General features: G+C 33.9%; 1 protein-coding gene across 10 annotated transcripts; it reads right to left on the reverse strand.

The window, feature by feature from the left end:
* Window positions 1-648: 648 nt before the first annotated feature.
* LOC130979940 (putative disease resistance RPP13-like protein 1) lies at window positions 649-10,596 on the reverse strand. 10 transcript variants are annotated; one of them, XR_009086810.1, is made up of 10 exons: window positions 10,179-10,596; window positions 8,677-9,336; window positions 7,571-7,674; window positions 5,837-5,975; window positions 5,692-5,751; window positions 4,933-4,992; window positions 4,262-4,353; window positions 4,004-4,097; window positions 3,564-3,929; window positions 649-1,856 (listed from the first exon to the last, which is right to left on the reverse strand). XR_009086810.1 is itself a non-coding variant. In XM_057903499.1 (6 exons), exons 1-6 carry the CDS (start codon window positions 10,384-10,386, stop codon window positions 4,315-4,317), a joined length of 1,131 nt encoding a protein of 376 aa, XP_057759482.1. In that variant the 5' UTR covers window positions 10,387-10,596; the 3' UTR covers window positions 3,022-4,314. The 10 variants fall into 10 exon arrangements, 4 of the variants coding, with proteins under 4 accessions (XP_057759482.1, XP_057759481.1, XP_057759484.1 ...); XR_009086812.1 differs by having other exon boundaries at window positions 5,837-6,124; XR_009086808.1 differs by lacking the exon at window positions 5,837-5,975 and having other exon boundaries at window positions 3,564-3,626; window positions 3,840-3,929; window positions 4,004-4,353.
* Between the last annotated feature and the right edge of the window lie 8,516 nt (window positions 10,597-19,112).

Consider the following 19,112-nt stretch of genomic DNA (forward strand, 5'->3'; position numbering starts at 1 on the left):
CTATGCTTTAGAGTATCTGAATTTGAATAGAAATAAATTCGATGATCTTTTGCCCTGTTGGTTGGGATAATTTAAAAATTTTATACAGTTTGATTTGTCTTTATATTCATTCTTTGGTCTCATTCCTTTTCTATTGAAAACTTGATTAAATTAAAAGAGTTAAATCTTATAGGTAACATTTTTAATGGATCAATACACCAGATTCTTGAAAAACTTGTGAATCTACTTTGTCTACATCTTTTTTCTAATAATTTGAGTGATATTATTCTCTAAAATCCGAGTCTAACTCAAATTTAATTTTACTTGATCTTTCTTCAAACTATTTGCAAGGCACAATGAATAGATTAATAAATTTACGGCCCCAGCTCATGAGCTTCGTGTACTTAGATCTTTCTCATAATCAAATAACTAGATCCATTCCTGAAAGCATTTCACAATGGATACAATTATTTGATTACGAGAGATCCAAGTAAGCCTCATGAGCTAGGATACGAATTTATTAATCCATTCATTGTGCCTTGCAAGTAATTTGAACAAAGACCAAGCAAAATCAAATTTTAGTTGATTCCAATTTTGAGGAATAATACCACTTAAATTATTATAAGAAAAATACAGACAAGCTAGAATCAAGTTTTGCAAAACTGGAATATTAATCAATTTAAAAAAGTTATCTACAAGATTTAACTCTCAATTTTTGTCAAATTTTCAACAGAAAAATGAATGGGACCGGAAAATAAATTTAAAGACAAATCAAAGTGTATCAAAATTTTAAATTGTCCCAACCAACTGGACAAAAAACCATCGAATTCATTCCCATTCAAATTCGGATACTCTAAAGCATAACCATTACCGATAGAGTTCCTTTGTCGTTGAAGGCCAATCCTCGACTACTGTCCGACAAATCCAAGTATTTCAAATGACATAAATTACTCAAAATTAATTATAGGAAACCCTCTTGCACAACAATGAAATTATTCACAAAAAGATCAATACGGACAAGACACTTTAACTCGCCTAAATACGCCTAAATACGATGGAAGTGAATTCAAGTAGCTATTGAAAAGGCTAAGATATGAGAGAAGTCAAATTGCGTAAAACATAAAAAACTGGACCATAAAACTGATTAGCCGAAAGATCTAACTCAACAAGGTTTTCAAACTTCCTCAACAGTAATATTGAACTTCGGACGGTTTTCATTGAAATCGAGAGACCCTATGGAAATCATGTTCTGAAGAGTAGAACGAAGTTCACCACCACACCCTAAGAAATATTACTTGAAGGTTATCAAAATGAGCTAACTATTATGACAGCCTAATTAAATTGTGATAATAAAAAAGATTAAGATCTTCAATGAAGCTCAGACTATAATATTACTCTAAGACAAACCCAGCTTAACAAGATTGCCAAACTTAGGTACCGATGTGGGCACACAGTTTAAATGGTTGCCTGAAATGTCAAGAACTTTAATAGGAATAGTGTTTGAAAAGCATTTAGGACTCATGAATGTTGACTAAGATGATTCCATGCAAGAGAGTTAGAGACGATTGAGATTTGTAAGAGCGAAAACAGAATCAAAAACAAGTGATGACAAGTTTCCAAGGTTACAGAAAGATAGATATAAATTTAAGAGATAAGAAAGCGTGTTAAGTACCTTATACAGATCTCCATACCTTGCAAGCCAAGATATTGTAACGAAGAAAGTTGAGCAAGCCAAGTACTTGCAGTAACGGTGAAAGAGAGATCTGCGAGATAAAGAGCACGCACGCCGAAGTTGCTAATACTGCGGTTGGGAATAGCGTCGCCTTCTCCTTGCAGAAATATAGCCAAAGAATTCTGGAACGCCTTGGATTTGAACTCTAGAAATGTCCAAATAAGTCAAATATTGAAACTGTGACAGATATAGATTTACATCTTCCAAAGCATCTATCACGGGGACAAATATCATCACCAGCACACATAATTGTTCTATATTTAAATCAGTGAAAAAATCCGAAAAGAGATCATTGAGATCAAGCATAACAATATGTCGAGTGATTATCGTAGACCATGCCTTCCCATTCACAGCAGTCACCAACGCTTTTCCAAAATGGAAGTAGTAGTCCGTATCATAATAACCAAGATCCATATTATTAAAAACAGAATTCAAACATCATTTGAAATTGAGGAGAGCATGCCTTTCTAACTGAAAGAAGGCATAGGAAATTTCAATTTGAGTGAAAATTAGCACCACCACAAGCACCTTTCTAACTGAAAGAAGGCACAGGAAATTTCAATTTGAGTGAAAATTAGCACCACCACAAGCACCGCATCGTTGTTGGAGTATTCTTCACTTCTCATTTTTTACCAAGGAGTTCAAATTCAAAAGGCAAAGATATGTATGTAATATAGTGTTTGGTATAGATATAGAACTCCTTGAGCATCCACATATTTATAGCGTCTTAACTCTCAACAATATGTTTATGGCCATTACTAATATTTTTTATATCAAAACTAAGTATTCTCAAGCATTTTTGTCATTGGTTCAATTCAATTGTTAACTCTTCAATATTATTCTTACTACAAAAATTTTTTTATAATATTTGAGTAAACATTTTAAACAATTTATGATTTTATAATTTAGTCGTTTCTATTATGCATATATTTTATTATATAGAAATTGATATTAACAAATCATATATATGAAATATAAGTCAAATAATATGAAATTTGATTATTTGTAACATAAAATTTATAAAATTTTTGTATAACAAAAATATATGCATAATAAAAATGACTAAATTATAAAAGTGAAACAGAGGAGGAGAAGAAGGAGGAGGATTGGAGAGCCGTGGACGGAAGCAAGCTGTTATGTTGTATATATGTTGGAGTGATCATGTGACGGAAAATATTTAGTGTTGGATGATCATGAAAACAAGAAAAACAAAGCGGTAGATATATAGTGAATGAGTGAGAGAATAATGGGTGGAAGTCTAAGCCAGCCAAATAAAAGTACAAAACAAACAAAATTAAATTGAAGACCGGTGGCGAAGGAGGAAGCCAAGTGACGGTGACGGAAGAGGGGAAATGAGCGGGCACAGAGGGAATCGAAGACATTGGCTTGACGCGCGCGAGAGAGAGGGATTGACGATGAGGATAGAGACACAATTTCAGGGTGACCGACGAAGACAAGGACACAGGTGGCGACGCCAACAGCAGCTCCGAGCATACCTGGCGACGCAAGGTGAAGGGATCCAGAGAAGATCGCAACGGCAGGGCTCGACGCTGGCTGAGTTGATGAGTTCGTCGGCGACTCAAAAAGTAATGTATTTCCACTAACGATAAGGTTCCTTATGTATTAAAAACTAAAAATATTTTATTTTTCTACCAAAAGTTTTTCAAAAGTTTTATGAATTTGTACGCCATTGCTTACAAATTCAAGCTGCATGTTAATGAATGCAAACGTGTATTATTCCGGTTATGAATAATAGCCTATGTTGTTCAGCTTACAACACATTACACACACACACAAAAACAAGAAAAGGCTATAAAACATGGGAAAACAAGGACAAGGCACAGAAACGAACCTGGGAGGGGCCACAGTACTCTGTCCATTGCGATAAACAAAATTCTTACGTTGAAGAGTCCTTCTGTACATTAAAGTAATGAATAGTAAGTAATATCATACTAGAGTCTAGAGATAGTGGTCTAATGGTGTCAGACCCAATTAGATCTCCCACTTATATAGACGTATTTTGGGATTGAAGTGCCGATTCTATTGATAATCAAGATTATCAAGAAACGAAAAACATGTGTGCAAGTTATTTGTGGTAACACGCTAGTATTGAAGTTTGTACTGCTACCTTCGCCTTTAATAGCCTTTGATTTGGATGGTTAATCCCTGCATCACATGGCGCTGCATGAAGAGCTTCAAATGTCAAGGCGCAGGCCAACTGCACATACAGTATCCATATCGTCTCAGACATCAAACCAACTCCCTATTTCAGTAGGTTATGTTGAGACCAACCTGATAATCTCTATTTCTCACTTTGCCCATCACATCTTCCACTGCCCGACTATTAACCCCCATTCTACTGAGAGCAGCTCTTACATTCTCCTCGCTAATTCAAATGATACCAATTAAATATCAAATCATTCATAACAAAAAGAAAGGGGAAAGAACACCAAAGAACGTGACTTAATATTAAACATTCCCAATAAGGCAATAACAATCAATAATTAGATGGAGTAAATTAGTTAGAATTTAGAAAGTTAAACTATCTACCTGATCGTTCATCAGATCATAACACTCACCCAAAATGTCGATAAGGGCAACCATTATAAAATAATCTTTTGACAACAATAGGGAGTATAATCCTGGAAAATCCATCAAAATATTACTCACTGAAATTGATCAAACTTATGCACATAAAACACAAATCAATCCTGCAATGTCTACACCCTTTATAATAAACATTATTTTGATACCAACATGTTCTTAACAACTAAACAAGTATTCTTTGTTTTGTTAATTAAAAAATAATTTAAATACATAATTAATTAATAACTACGGTATTTTGACATGAGTATCAAGATTGTTTGGTGTATGAATAGTGTTTTTCCAAATAAAATACACAAGAACTAACTTTTAGAGCAAGTTTCAACTTTCAAATTACAAATGGAAATAAATGAAATATCCCAAATATCGGTCATTAAGTTCAAAACTCACAGTTTTCTTCCCTTCTTTCTCATAATTATGGCGTATGTTGTTAAAAAAACTAGTTGGAGACTACAAATCTGTATGTCTAGAGAGGTGTGAAGTAAACAGAATAGAAAGACAGATAGAGAATGATGTAAAAGGTCTTAATATCAAACTCGAAACTGTTGTAATTTTCATTATAAATTTTCATTCATGTAATTTGAACCTAAGAGATAATATACAAGCAGCATACTTACCTTTTTAGAGAACTCCTCTCTCCAAAATGCAAGTGAATCATCTACGTTCAGGCCAACACCCTGCTTATGTTACGGAGAAAAGGACAGTAAGACAAGACAATATAAGATCACAAAGAGCAAGTCATAAGCAAAGGGATTAAGGAAACTTTTTTGGATCCATCAATCAAGCATATCCCAATAAATCATTTGGTTCAACAATGAAGGAACGTCAAAATGCATTACTTTGACTGACAATGCCCAAACAAACAGTAAAGTTTGGACCCGGCAAAACCATATTACCATAAACCATTGTTTCTTAATTTGGAGGAATATAGAACCATTTGTGTGTTACCCCCATGTAGTGTGTGTGAGTGGGTTGTGTGAGTGTGTAATGCATGGGTGTAATGCCTAGGATTGGGGGCTGTCCAATCCACTTGACCAAAAAAAAAAAGTGTGGACAACCATTACAAGAACTACTCAAACCGAATTTATCACAATTTTTAAAAGCAACAATTAACTTTTTATTAACAGAGTGCTCTGATTTTATTCAGCAACATGAAACAAAGTAACTTCAACCGTCAGCATTCTTCCAGAAAGTCCCCAACCAGAGCAATGGAAAAAAGAGGAACGAATATGGTGAAAACATATGTCAAAATATAACCAGATTAGCTACACAGTGGCTGTCCACCCGTGTGCATAATAGCAGCCTTGTTTAACATCTCACTCATGACTGCACAGACAAAACAGTATTTTCTTGTGCTCAAAATGCACAAACATAACCTTCAGAAATAAGCCTAGTTGCATCCTCCCTGCATGCTTTAAATGATGATCCTCTCTCAGCTGCAAATAAGTGGTATAAATCAGATCAGATGTAAGAGAACAAATAAAAAACATCGTGACTCAGTAAGTGGAAGTTGAAATATACATTAAAGATATTATAGAAATGTGGTCATAATTTGTTACAAATCTCTAAGCTTTTCAAATAGGTGACGCATGCACAAAGGAAATGAGCTCTTGGCAACTTGATCAGTGTCCTTTAATGATATCTCACCATATTCTTTAGGCTGCAAAAAAGGTTCTCAATCAAAGAGATGATTATCAATCCAACATCACACTCTTACCTAATAATAGATATAAATGATTGGACATGTTGCATCCATTATCTGAGAAAAATCAGGACCCAAATAACTCGAAGACAGAGGGCCTCCACAATCTATAAAGAAACAGAGTCAACTTCTATGAAAAATCTAAATACCTAAACTTCCAAGTTACCATTTGGTAGTTAATGTCTGCAGGGCTAAATTCAGTTTAATTTGGAATGATTCAACTTTAGAATAGTAGTAGTACTACTTAGCACAATCAAGCAATAAAACTCAAAACACTTCCAAAGAACATAAAAGTTTTTCTGAAAACCAGAAGTACAATAAATAAACACTTCCATGATGAAGCAAGATAAGCAAAAAAAAATATTTATCTAAGACACTTCAATAAAATAAGAGATAAAAAATAGTGCCGTTAGATCATTTTAAGTATTTTATTTAAAAAAATCATAAAACATTTTATCTGTGAGCCTAAGTGTTAATTGTACAGAGTTATCTTTATTTTAACTATTAGTAAAAAAAACATGGAAATTGAATTGAAGCCTTAAATATAAAATGCTTGAAAGAAAGATCAGCTAGTATATGAGATAATTCTACTAAACACAAACACAATAGCTGAAATGAATATTTATTTATTTATTTATCCCAACAATAGTTTAAATAGAAACCATGAATTGAATAGAGTGTAGGAACACCTACTCAAGAAGACAAGCTTAAATATAATTTTTAGCTTACTTATAAAACAACTAAAATGGTTATTTTGTCACGACAATAATTATAGCATTAAAAACGATAAGGATATATGGTATAGTTAAATCCCACAAAAGACAATAAAATTTGAAATGAAAAATTTTCAACTTCTAAAACAAAGATAGAAGGAAAGGATATATGGTATAGTTAAAACACCATGTTTTATTTTCAAGCTTACGGGGTCAAGCAAAATCAATTAGAATCCTAAAAGTTGTATTTCTCCTCTGTTTGTAGTAAAAAAGCCAAATGAAAATCTTTAGTTTAGAAGGGATGATTTCTTTTGAAGCAATACAGTTATTACGAACTCATATAATGATTCTTCTTCACACAAACAAAAACATACTGCATAAGTGCATATGAAAGAACCTATCTCCTTAGCACCTTGAGTATTTATTGTTAAGAGTTCATATATATATATATATATATACACACTAAATCAATGCTTTGTAATCGCATACATAAACAGTTAAATACTATTGGAATAAGTGAGTTTTAAAATTTACTAAAAGCCTAAATACAATAAGAAAAGAAGTAAGGAAACACCAAACATTATAAGATTGAGACTAACACCAAACTTACCACCCTGATTTTGTAGCACATAACTATCATTATGTTCTTTTTGGTGTTAATAGTAATAAATGTCTTGCTTTAAGTTTAAAGATAATATGAAAATCATTATGCATTTCAAATAAAAATCCTTAATTTTTCAAAATCCCAGAATAATAATAACACTAATACTGATCTATGGTTCAAAATTACATAAATTAAAAGAAAATCAAATGTAACAAAATTGAAAGTAATGTTCGTACCTGATGATCGTTAGGAGAAATAGATGGTGTATTTTTGGTGCTATCATCGTTCTCACGCAAGGCCAGAAATTCTAAAGCTTTGGTCCCAGAATCAATTGTAGTAACTGCCATTTCAGGTAAAAACACACAATTAAGACAACATAGTAAGACACATGCACAATAAAAGTAGCAGAAGAAAAGGGTCCAATTTTTTGTCTGTTTTCTTATATTGTTATCTTAAATAAAAATGTAACTTTCCAATATTCAAGAGCAAGGCAAAACAAAATTATATAAACTTTTAAAAAGATATAAACATAGTTGGGAGGCTAATATTTAAGTCTTTGAATATTTATGTCAAAGATGACTGTGCAATAACTAAGTTTTCCAGCAAAAGAGAAGAGAATTGAGATCTACTTCAACAGACACAATATGGATGCCATCAACTTCTAGTTCTAGAATTTGTAAGGAAAAGTTTTAAAAAAATAAAAGGCAATAATAAACCCAGAGATGAAATCATTTTGGCAAGCACATGAAGAGCATTTCAGCCAATTTTTTGTTTTCAGCAGTCACACACTTCAGAACCTCTTCCAAATAATTAGTATTGGACTGAAAATAGCAATACAAATTGGATCATTCATTAGTTCTGATTAAGAAATGTATACAAACACCCACAACTTGTAGCTACAATGATGCAGTGGATACCGAAAGGGTATCAAATTCTAAAGTTTACATGTTTACTCACTGAATCGATTTTGAGTTGAGTTTTACTATTTAAGTTTATCTAAGTTCCACAATTAGAAACCACAAATAAAGATCTATTTTGCATATTCCAATTATCAAAAATCAATTCTTCTAGGTTGTTGATATAAGATAAAATTACTAAACTAACATCTTCCTTTAAAGGTCTCATAGACAATCCCAATCAAAAAAGATTGCTTTCAACCTGTTTTTCTTATTTCAAACACATAAAAACACAAAGAATTAGTCTTCATCTCAAGACATTGTTCTTACCAAAGCAGTTCACACACAAATCATCTATACTTACTGGAAATTAACGTAACCTCAACCGGACGATCAGCAAGTGAAGCTTACATGAACTAAGGTGTCTTACAGAAAAGTACAAGTACCTCCATGGATCTGCTTTATGACATTCCTTGTAGTCTCAACAACTTCAAACTTCTCCGAAATGCAAACCCATGCTCTCAGACCAAATACCTTCATGAACTCCTCGTTGTTGTACAGCCATTGGGCTAAAGTTGTTTTACCAACCCCACCTATGCCAACAATAGCAATCACAGACAAGTGATGCTCATTGTTGTCATTCAGCATCTGGACTAAGGCCTTCTGGTCATCATCCCTGCCACACACATTCCCTCTCACAAGAGAACTGGTCGGAGTCCTCCATGATGAGCTACCAGTGGGAATCTTTTCAAGACCAAGGAAATCTTTTTGTTTTCCAAGATCCTCAATTCTTCTAACCACCCCTTCCATCTTGTCTACCATGTCATCTCTATCTCGGTTGTTGAATATGCTAGGGGACCACCAGGAAGAACTTAGCTCCTTTTGAGTGGCGGCTTTGGTGAGGACAGTGTCGAGCAAGTCCTGAGCACAGTAAACAGCTTCTCGGAGACTATCGAGCCACTTCCTCACAGATGGATTACCGAACTGCTTCATCTCAGCATCAGCAACAAGAGCTTCAGCACCCAACAGAGCAGTCTTCAGCCTTTGAACCAAGTCAAGGAAGTTTCTTGCCCAAGACCAAGTTGACGGCATCAGTTGTAAGGAACCTGTCAAAGACAACGTTAATGAACCCAGAAAGAAAAGCTCCACCAACAAGTGCACCAGCCATGATATGATCTCAACAACAAATTGAATAGATCAACTAAGGAAACAGAAAAGTGAATGGATTTTCGGAGAAGGTAAAGAACAATGTTGTCAGGGTATAGTGAACTCGATAGAGTAGTTTTCTTAATCAAGTCTACAAAGAAGGTGTCAAGCAAGTCTCTGAGGTAATTTAAAATAATTAAAATTTCAAAGTAGTAGAGTTGAAATGAAAAACTATAAAGATGTAGATAAGCATAAGGGTCCTGCCATCCAATAAAAACATAAACTTATTTATTAAAACTCTCTACTCTTTTTGGTATTATTTTTGGCCCAAATTGAAGAACTAACATGCACAGCATATAAAACAGAAATACGATGATAAACTCTTTAATTTTTCACAGGTAATTACTATGAAGATTAATTATTTGATTGATTTTTATGCCTAAGTCAAAACTAAGTCCTAATCTGGGCAGAGTTAGCTCAAGAAAATTATTATTAATATGATCAAACATTATATTATTTCCCTCAAAACTAAGCTTTATGCTATAATAATTCAGGTTTCGAAACTCAATATACACACAGTACAGAGAAGCTACGGAATTTGGTTGCAGTTATTATTATTATTATTATTATTATTATTATTATTATTATTATTATTATTATTATTATTATTATTATTCTTAGTAGGATTGAAAGTTAAGGAAGTTGCACCAAACCATGTCAAATTTAATAGAGAATGAACATCCAACTTAGTGCTTCATAAAATTTCATAAAATTTTGAAAAAAAAAAGAGAAAAATGAAGACCTTTTGGAATGCGGCAGCGATCGACGACGATGCAATTATGAGGGGAGGAGGGATGGGGCAGCGATCTGCAAACTACGAGGAGGGAGAGCTGCGGCGGTGAACTGCGAATCGTGAGTGAAAGGGGGACGGAGTGGTGGCGGCTCCTCGAATCGCAACTGGGAGAGCGCGAGCATTCGTGAGCGGCAGTGGCTGTGGTTGATTCCATCATGGAGGAAGGGCGAGTGGTCGCCAAACGATGGCGAGGCGGCGTGACAACATGTTGCTGTCCTTCGCGCGGGCTCCTGCGTCAATGGCGGTGGCTGCGGCGGTCTGCAATGAGGACAGGGTAACGGAAGTTTGGTCGGTGCCGCCGCGGCGTGGTAACGGCGCGAAGAAAAGGCACGTCAAGTTGTTAGGAGCAGGGTAGGGCGGCACAGCGTTGGAGGTTTGGGGGAGAGGAATTAGGGTTTTAGGGAGAGGGCTTGGATACTAATATGTGAGAACTACGGGTGCATGGGTCGGGTGAAATGGGTTTAGTGTGATTTAGACTTGATTCGAAATATGTTCCAGACCTTTTTGTTAGACTCAAACCCGATTTTAAATTCGATGAAATCTACACACTTTCAGGCTACGATTATATCGGTAAAAATTAGGTAAAAATCGGGCCGTTAACATTACCTTCCTGTAAGTTAACATATGAAAATATTCAAATTTTCAAGACTCAACCATTATTTGACATGATAAAATTCACTTAGAACTAACACTTTCCTAAAATTAAAGCATAACACAATCAATACTAATATTATCTAATAACACTAAATATTTAAATCAATACAAATAACACATATTATGCATTAGTCTAAAGTCTTATGCATTTTAAATATAAAACATTAACTTATAGTATAATGACTAATAACACAAAATATCAAGGTCTACAATATTTAAATTCCATACAAGAATAACTATTATTCATCACTAATAACTAGGGGTGGCACAGCGGGCCAGCCCGCCCCAACCCGCCCCGCCCCGTCTAGGCCCGCCTCATAAACGGGGCGGACCGGCCCGCCCCGCCAACTAAAATGGGTTCAAAATACTAGCCCGCCCCATTTTATGGCGGATTGGCGGGTTGGCGGGCTAGCCCGCTTGACTCTTTTTTTTTTGAAAAATAAAATTCATTAAAATTAACCAAAAAATAATAATTAAAAAATAAAATACAAATAAAAAATAGTCAAATTATAATATAATTTGTTTACTATTTTTTTTAAATTTTTAACTTCAATAAAATTGTTCAAAATAATATTTGTCAATAAAAGCATCTTTATTTTAAAAAATAAGTCACATAATTTGAGCATATATACGAAATTGTAAAATAAAATAAATAAAGTTAATAACTAAAAGAAGAATAAAAACAAAAAATGAAAAAAAGTGTTTAAAAATTCTATAATTATTAATTTTATAATAGTAACCACTATTTTATTTAATAAAAAAAAAGAAAAATATAAAGCTTCGGCCCGGCGGACCGGCTCGTCCCGCCCCGCCAAAATCCGCCAATTTGGCGGTGCGGGTTTGGCGGGTTTTTTTAATTTGGCGGGCTCAAAATCCTAGCCCGACTCGCCTTTTTTAGCGGGTTTTGCGGATCAGCCCGGCGGGCTCGACCCGTTTTGCCACCCCTACTAATAACACAAAATATTAATTATTTATAATGACCGGGTCATCGGACCGAGTTCGGGTGACCCGAGCTATAGCCCGGACCCGATCCAAAATAACGATCAGGTCTATTTTTAAGATCCTTACCTGATCCTAGACCCGATAAAATCACACCAAATTAACCTCTAAAAAATTTGAAATTAGGCCGGACCATAAACACCCCTAATAAGAACATATTTATTTTATAAAATAGATTTTTTTTTAATTTAAATTTTAAAATTAATTAACTTAATTATTATTTAATTTTAATTTCAATTTAATTCTATTGTACAATCCATATTGGCTTTTCATACTTTTTTTTACGACAAAGTATAACAGCTTTTTTTTAAACAAAAAATTTAACTCAATAAAATAAAACATTTAAAAATTCAAAATTATAATACAAACACTACAAAAAAAAACTGCTACTTTTATTAAAGTATAACGGATTACGAGCAAAAAATATTAAGAGTTAAACCGCTGTGATTGAAAAGTGAAGTTACTTTTATCAAAGTATAACGGATTACCAGCAAAAAATTATCAGAATTAAACCGATGTGATTGAAAAGTGAAGTTTGGTTTAGAAAAAAAAATAATTTATTTACCGGAGATAATAACGTTATTTTTATTTTGACAATAACTCCGTCCGTTTTTTTACAAATTCATATAAAATGTAATGCAAAAAAATCATGTAAATAATTACATTATAAAAAATATAAATTTAATTCATTATTAATTTTTATATATAATTTTAAACGAATAATAAGTAAATGGTAAATATGTTAATTATAATGATTAATTAAAAATGATAGATATTAAACATATTATTTAATTAATCATTGTAGTTATCATTTTTATTTTTTATAAGATCTTAGAAATAAAAAATATAAATATAAATATAAATATAAATATAAATCAAATAAATTTTATATTTTTAATCTAAAATTTAATATATCAAATTGTATAAAATTTACATTTTTAAATAATAGTTCGTATGTTTGAACTAGTAAATCATCGGATAATTTTTATAAATTTTATACAGTTTGGTATATTAAGAAAATATTTTAGATTAAAAACATAGAGTTTATTTCATTTTTATTTTTATTTGTTAATATTTTTGTTATTTTTGAGATTTGATAAAAAAAATAAAAATAATAACTGTAATGATCAATTAAATAACATGTCTATTATTTATCTATTGATTAATTAAATAACATAGTCATTATCTACCATTTTTAATTAATTATTGCAATTAACATATTTACCATCTACTTATCACTTATTTAAAATTATATGTAAAAAAAACAATCATCAATTAAATTTGTATTTTTAATATTATTTTTTACATGATTTTTTTGCATTATATATTATATAAATTTATAAAAATAAAAAATAAAAACTCAAATATATTCAAATTCACATGAAATTAATAAATAAAAATAGTCAAATAATTTAAATAATTTAACTAAATTAGTCTCAATTATCAAGACAACCAAAATTCACGTGAGTTGCTGCAACTCACAAAGCGGTTTAACTCCTCGATATTTTCTTCTCGTAATTTTCTATACCTTATAGCGGCTGTCTCTTCGTTTCTTTCTTATTGTAACCACTAGAGGACTACAAGTAGTAGGAGCGGTTTTTTTAATTTGAATTCTAATAACAGATCAAGCAAATCGACACCGCTAAAACAGAGATTTAGGTTCGCTGCTTATATATATAGATGAACAAAGGGGATTCCCACAGAATCATGAAACACAACATAGATGAACAAAAGAACTTCTAAGGACATATATGGCTTTTTCTTTTAATTTTGTACTCTGTGCCTTTTTACGCTCTATGGCTTTTTCATACAAACCTCACTGTTTGCCTTTTTCCATGAGACTCAAGACATGACAAAATTAAACAAAAAAATTACAAAACAGAATACATTGAAGGAGAAGAAAATCTGTAAGCTTAGGTAGCTATGAGACTTCTGTGCCTTGCACTCTCACTTTTTTCCCTTGAATCAAACCGTGACTGTTCACTCCTTTTATAGAGAAGAGAAGCCTTCACAGTTGAAATAAAACCAAGCTTAAACTTCTTTTCCTTCAAAAACAAATCTGGTTCGGCCACAGAGAGAGAAGAGGTAACTCATGCATAACCCAACATGCAAATACCTCTAGTTCTTCCTTGGTCATCACTCTTCATCAATCCGAGCGCTCCATCCTTGGCTTGCTCTCCAAGATGGATTTCTGGCCCTTGATACTTCATGATAATGATGGCTTCATCTGCTCCAATCTCTGCCTCTTCCATCACTTCGCCACTCTAGCTACTTCCTGTGGTGGTTGATCAGAATCAGAGACAAGCCATGCCTCTAAGAATCTCCTCCTTGCTGGCCGAATCTCCTTCTTTCTTTTTGAATATGAAGGATCCGAGATTACCTCACTAAATCTTACCACTTTTGGTGATAATCTCAGCCACAGCATACTTTTCTTTTGTTATGTTTTCTTGCCATCATTAGTTCAATGGTCTTGAAGCATGCATCTTCTTCTTTCTTTTGGTTGCTGAACATAGCTTCTATTGTTTCCTGGACAATGACCGTAGGAGAAGAAGGAAAGAGATGAGAGAGAATAAGCAATCTTGGAAGAAAAGCAATTAAATGAGTTAAACCAATTAATTGGTAAAAGTTGCTTTTACTTCCCTTAGAGTGGCGTGTAGCAATGATGCCTTCAATCAAATCAATGTCAAATTCTCTCTCATGTTTCCAATGCTAGCAAATTAAGTTTTGAAATCCATCCCTTAACAAGAAATGGAATCCGTTGAAAGCATGGAGCCAACTTGCTTTCTTTTTAATTTGGTTTCGGACCAAGCTTGGAAACATTTATCAAAATTAATATTGGGCTTGGTAGCAACAAAATTTAATCTGACCCAATTAGTAACATTTGCTTTCCTGATGAATTTTTGGATCATGCATAAAACAAATAGAAAAGCATTTTCAGCTTGGACTTGGATTAAGTTGGCCCAAGTAACATAAAAAAATTAATTCAGCCATATTCATCATATATTATCAAACTAAAGGCTGAATGTGATTGGGCTTGCACCAGAAATTTGTTTTTCGGCCCAATATTAAAACCTGCATCACAAAATTATTAATTAACACATGTTTAATGAAAATCATATTAATAATTTTGTAATTGATTATTTCAATAATGTTTGTTCATCACAAATATTAATTTGGAGTTTTCCAAACTCATCAATCTCCCCCTTGATGACAAACATTATTAAAATTGAAATGAAAAGAAATTTTAAAATTGAGTAAGGAATACTCCCTTTGAATTTGAATTTCTCCCCCTTTCTAAATGTCATATGGCTCTCCCTTAATGTATGCTATTTTACCAAGGGAGGCTTTATACCTGTAACAATTCAATCAAACTTCAAGTAACAATGTTATTTAGCACTTTCATTCCATGAAGCTAAATGCTTGATCTATGAGCAGTTTAAATTGATAATCAAAACTTATTTGACATCATAAACTTATTTTCTGCTCAATGCACACAACATAATCAAACAGAAATAATTTTTGCTGTTCAAATTGGTTAAAAAATATTTTCCAACAAATCAGAGCAATCATAGTTATGGTAGGAAAAATATTTTTCAAGCAAGATATAATCTTTCCAAACACAGCAACTGTTTCCATTAAAAATTAAGAGAACTGCCAAAAATAAATCCAACATTAAGCATTTTATCAAGGTAATTCAAATGTATCATAAACACAGTAAACACATTTTACCAAGATAAAAATCAAATGATGGCAACAATGTATTTAAAGCAATATTCAAAGCAGATGCATCAATCAAAACATGATCACAATTAAAGCAGATACTTCAATCAAGCATCAATCCTCTTTAACATGGGTGATCATGAATTCTCAAGAGAGAATTTCAACCCCTGTTTTTCAATTTCAATTTTTTTATTTTTCTCTCCCTTTTGTCATCAAAGGGTCACCTGCAAACAGTTTTGAGATAGCAAGCAAAATATTCAAAATATAGTCAAACACAGCAGAGTATCATAGGGTATCTCAGAGTTATAAGAGTCTCCAACAAAATAAAGTACCAGATTGAGCCTACTTAAGCCAATATCCTAAACTTAAAACAGAGAATTAATCGTCAGACAGATTGAGATCAGAATCTCCTTCATCATTTTCATTATCAACTCCCAAATCATTCTCCAAGTTTTCCAACATTAGACCCACTCTATCTTTGCATCTCATCCATGCTTTTTCAGTTTCATATGCCAGTTTACGTGCAGCCTTATGAGATTGCACCATGACTTCTGACATATTTAAAAATTCAGTGAGAATTTCTTTGATGGTCTTGGCGGTCTTGGAGGACTCAGGTCTGCCCTCAAACTCGCTTTCTGAAGCCATAAATTTCTTGCTTTTGGTTCCTTTCACTGCTCCGCCTCCTTTGACCATTGACACTTTGTTCTCTACTTTCTCATTCAAAAGGTCAACTTTAAAGAATTCAAAGATACTGGTTAAGAACATACCATAGGGCAGATTTGCCTTTTTGGTGCTCCTGACCGAGTCCCACATATGGCGAATCATAATATAACCAAAAGAAATGGGAGTAGATGTAACAAGTGCAAATAAGATGAGGGAGTCAGAATATGTTACTCTGTTGTGAGACCCGCTTTGAGGAGTGAGAATATGGGTGATGATCCTGTGGAGCAATGAATTGGTGGAGCCTAAAGCTTTGTGAGTAGGAATATTTCCATCCAAGTCTGAGAAACGCTCACATATGTGTTGAAGAACCACGGTATGAGTGACACCGATTTGTGAGTCCCACCGTTCGGCCATGTATGCTCTCGGTCCTTCATCCTTGTATCCCAAGGCAGATCCAATGGTGGCAGTGTCAAGAGTAATGTGAACTCTTTTCACATATGAATGGATGGTGCCATCAATAAGACGCATGTTGGCGTAGAACTCACGGACCAGACCTGGATAAACTGGTTTCTGGATTTGAAGCAGAGGAGTCCATTGAAGCAGTTCGAAGAGTGGGGAGACATTTACTCCCTTGTTTGCGAGATTCTCAAGGTTGACAAGGTACGTCAAACAGAGATGACGCTTTTGTATGACCTCCTTGTGGAATTTATAGGAAGTGCAAGAGTTGAATCTGGCAGGATCGAAGTGGGAGTGATTCTTGGCAAATTTATTTTTGAATTCCAGGGATTCCAGATTTGCTGATTCCATGGTGTTGTTTAGAGCGAAGCCCTTTGATTTCTGACCACTCTTTCCAGGTGTGGCTTTCTTCGGTGATGGTGGTGGTGATGTGATGGGTGAAGTGTGAGATGATTCTGCCTCAACACTTGGCTCCTTGTTTTTGCCTCGGCCTGAACTTTTCTGGACAATCACTTTCTTTCTCATGGTGGAAGTGCGTTTGGATGGTGGTGAAGGAGAAGATGAAGATGTAGAATGAATGTGGATATGAGTATGGGTTTGTCGAGAGGGAGTCTTCTGAGAAAGTCGAATGCGTTCACTTTTTCTAGAGGCCGTTTTCTTCTTCATGATGAAGAGAAGATATAGAGTTAGAAGAAGAGGAAAGGACCGAAAAGTGTGGAGAGTGGAGAGAGGTTAGTGGTGCATTTAATGTTGATTGGAAAGGGAAGTTAATGATCATCATGGCGCGGTTATTAACCAAGGGATTTTGAAAAAAATGGTTTCCTAGAATCAATGGATTAGATGGAGAGAGGGATTTGATTTGACAATAACCACTTCCACTAGGATTTGATATGACAACCAAAAGATTTGATCATCATAAAATGAGGGATCAATTAAAAAGTCAAGGTGGGGTTAATCAAGATTTTGTGGGGCCTATGAGAAACAAAGTCTGCGCAGCCTCCCCCTTAATTATAACTTCTCCAACATGCTTGATATTTATCTCGTCCATTCCTACGAGATAAAACTGAGCAGAGTTAGAATTTCACAGATTTTCAACAAAGCTTAAATCAAACATTCCCAAGCTCTTTCTTAGAGAACAGAATCTGTCTTCACAGAGGGGTTTTGTAAAAATGTCAGCAAGTTGATCTTCAGATTTTACAAATTGAATATCAATAGTACCCTTTTGCACATGTTCTCTAATAAAATGATATTTGATTTCAATGTGCTTTGTTCTTGAGTGCAAAACAGGATTTTTTTTGAAATATTTATTGCACTCATGTTATCACAAAATAGTGGTATACTATTGATCTTTAATTTGTAATCTTCCAACTGCGCTTTTAACTAAATTAATTGTGAACAACAAGCAGATGCAGATATATATTTAGCTTCAGCTGTGGATAGAGCAACTGTGGCTTGTTTCTTGCTTGACCACATGTTGAGTGAGCTCCCAAAGAAACAACACATGCCGGAGGTGCTTCTTTTATCCACTCTATCTCCCGCATAATCTGCATCACAAAACCCTACTGCACAAAAATCATCAGATTTTGGATACCACAAACCATAATCACATGTTCCCTTAATATATCTAATGATGCGTTTAACAGCCGAAAGATGGGATTCTTTTGGGTGAGATTGAAATCTTGAACATACACCCACACTTTGAACAATATCCAGTCTAGAGGAGGTAAGATACATTAATGAACCAATCATTCCCCTATACCGTGTTTCATCCACATCTTTGCCATTATCATCCTTTTCAAGTTTATTGTTTAGATGCATTGGTGTTCCCATTGGTTTAGAATTTTCTAGGCCAAATTTTTTGATAAGTTCTTTTGCATACTTTCCATGGTGAATAAAAGTACCACTAGAAGTTTGTTTAATTTGGAGGCCAAGAAAGAAAGTAAGCTCTCCCATTAAACTCATCTCAAACTCACTAGTCATGAATTTTCCAAACTCTTCACACAAGGATTCATTGGCCGAGCCAAACACAGTGTCATCCACATAAATTTGAACTAGAAGAATATCGTCATTAGATGCTTTAATAAATAAAGTCGTGTCCGTGGTACCCCTTTGAAATTGATTTTCTAATAGGAAGGCACTAAACCTTTCATACCAAGCTCTTGGAGCTTGCCTAAGGCCATAAAGAGCCTTTGAAAGTTTGAAAACATGATTTGGAAAATCTTTATGTTCAAAACTGGGGGGTTGGGCCACATACACTTCTCTATCAATAAAGCCATTAAGAAAAGCACATTTGACATCCATTTGAAACATTTTGAAACCCTTATGGGCAGCATAGGCAAGAAGCAACCTAATTGCTTCCATTCTAGCTACCGGAGCAAAAGACTCATCAAA

Source organism: Arachis stenosperma, chromosome 5 (genome assembly GCF_014773155.1).
Source record: "Arachis stenosperma cultivar V10309 chromosome 5, arast.V10309.gnm1.PFL2, whole genome shotgun sequence".
Lineage (NCBI taxonomy): Eukaryota > Viridiplantae > Streptophyta > Magnoliopsida > Fabales > Fabaceae > Arachis > Arachis stenosperma.

Bases quoted from the DNA above. Each gene is read 5' to 3' on its own strand.
- LOC130979940 (XM_057903498.1), bottom strand. From the start codon at position 10,386: ATGATGGAATCAACCACAGCCACTGCCGCTCACGAATGCTCGCGCTCT. The intron at 9,337-10,178 runs GTCTTCATTTTT...TGTCTTTGACAG, and splicing joins TCGCTGCCGCATTCCAAAAG to GTTCCTTACAACTGATGCCG. The intron at 4,993-5,691 runs GTTATGTTTGTG...TAACATAAGCAG, and splicing joins AACTAGGCTTATTTCTGAAG to GGTGTTGGCCTGAACGTAGA.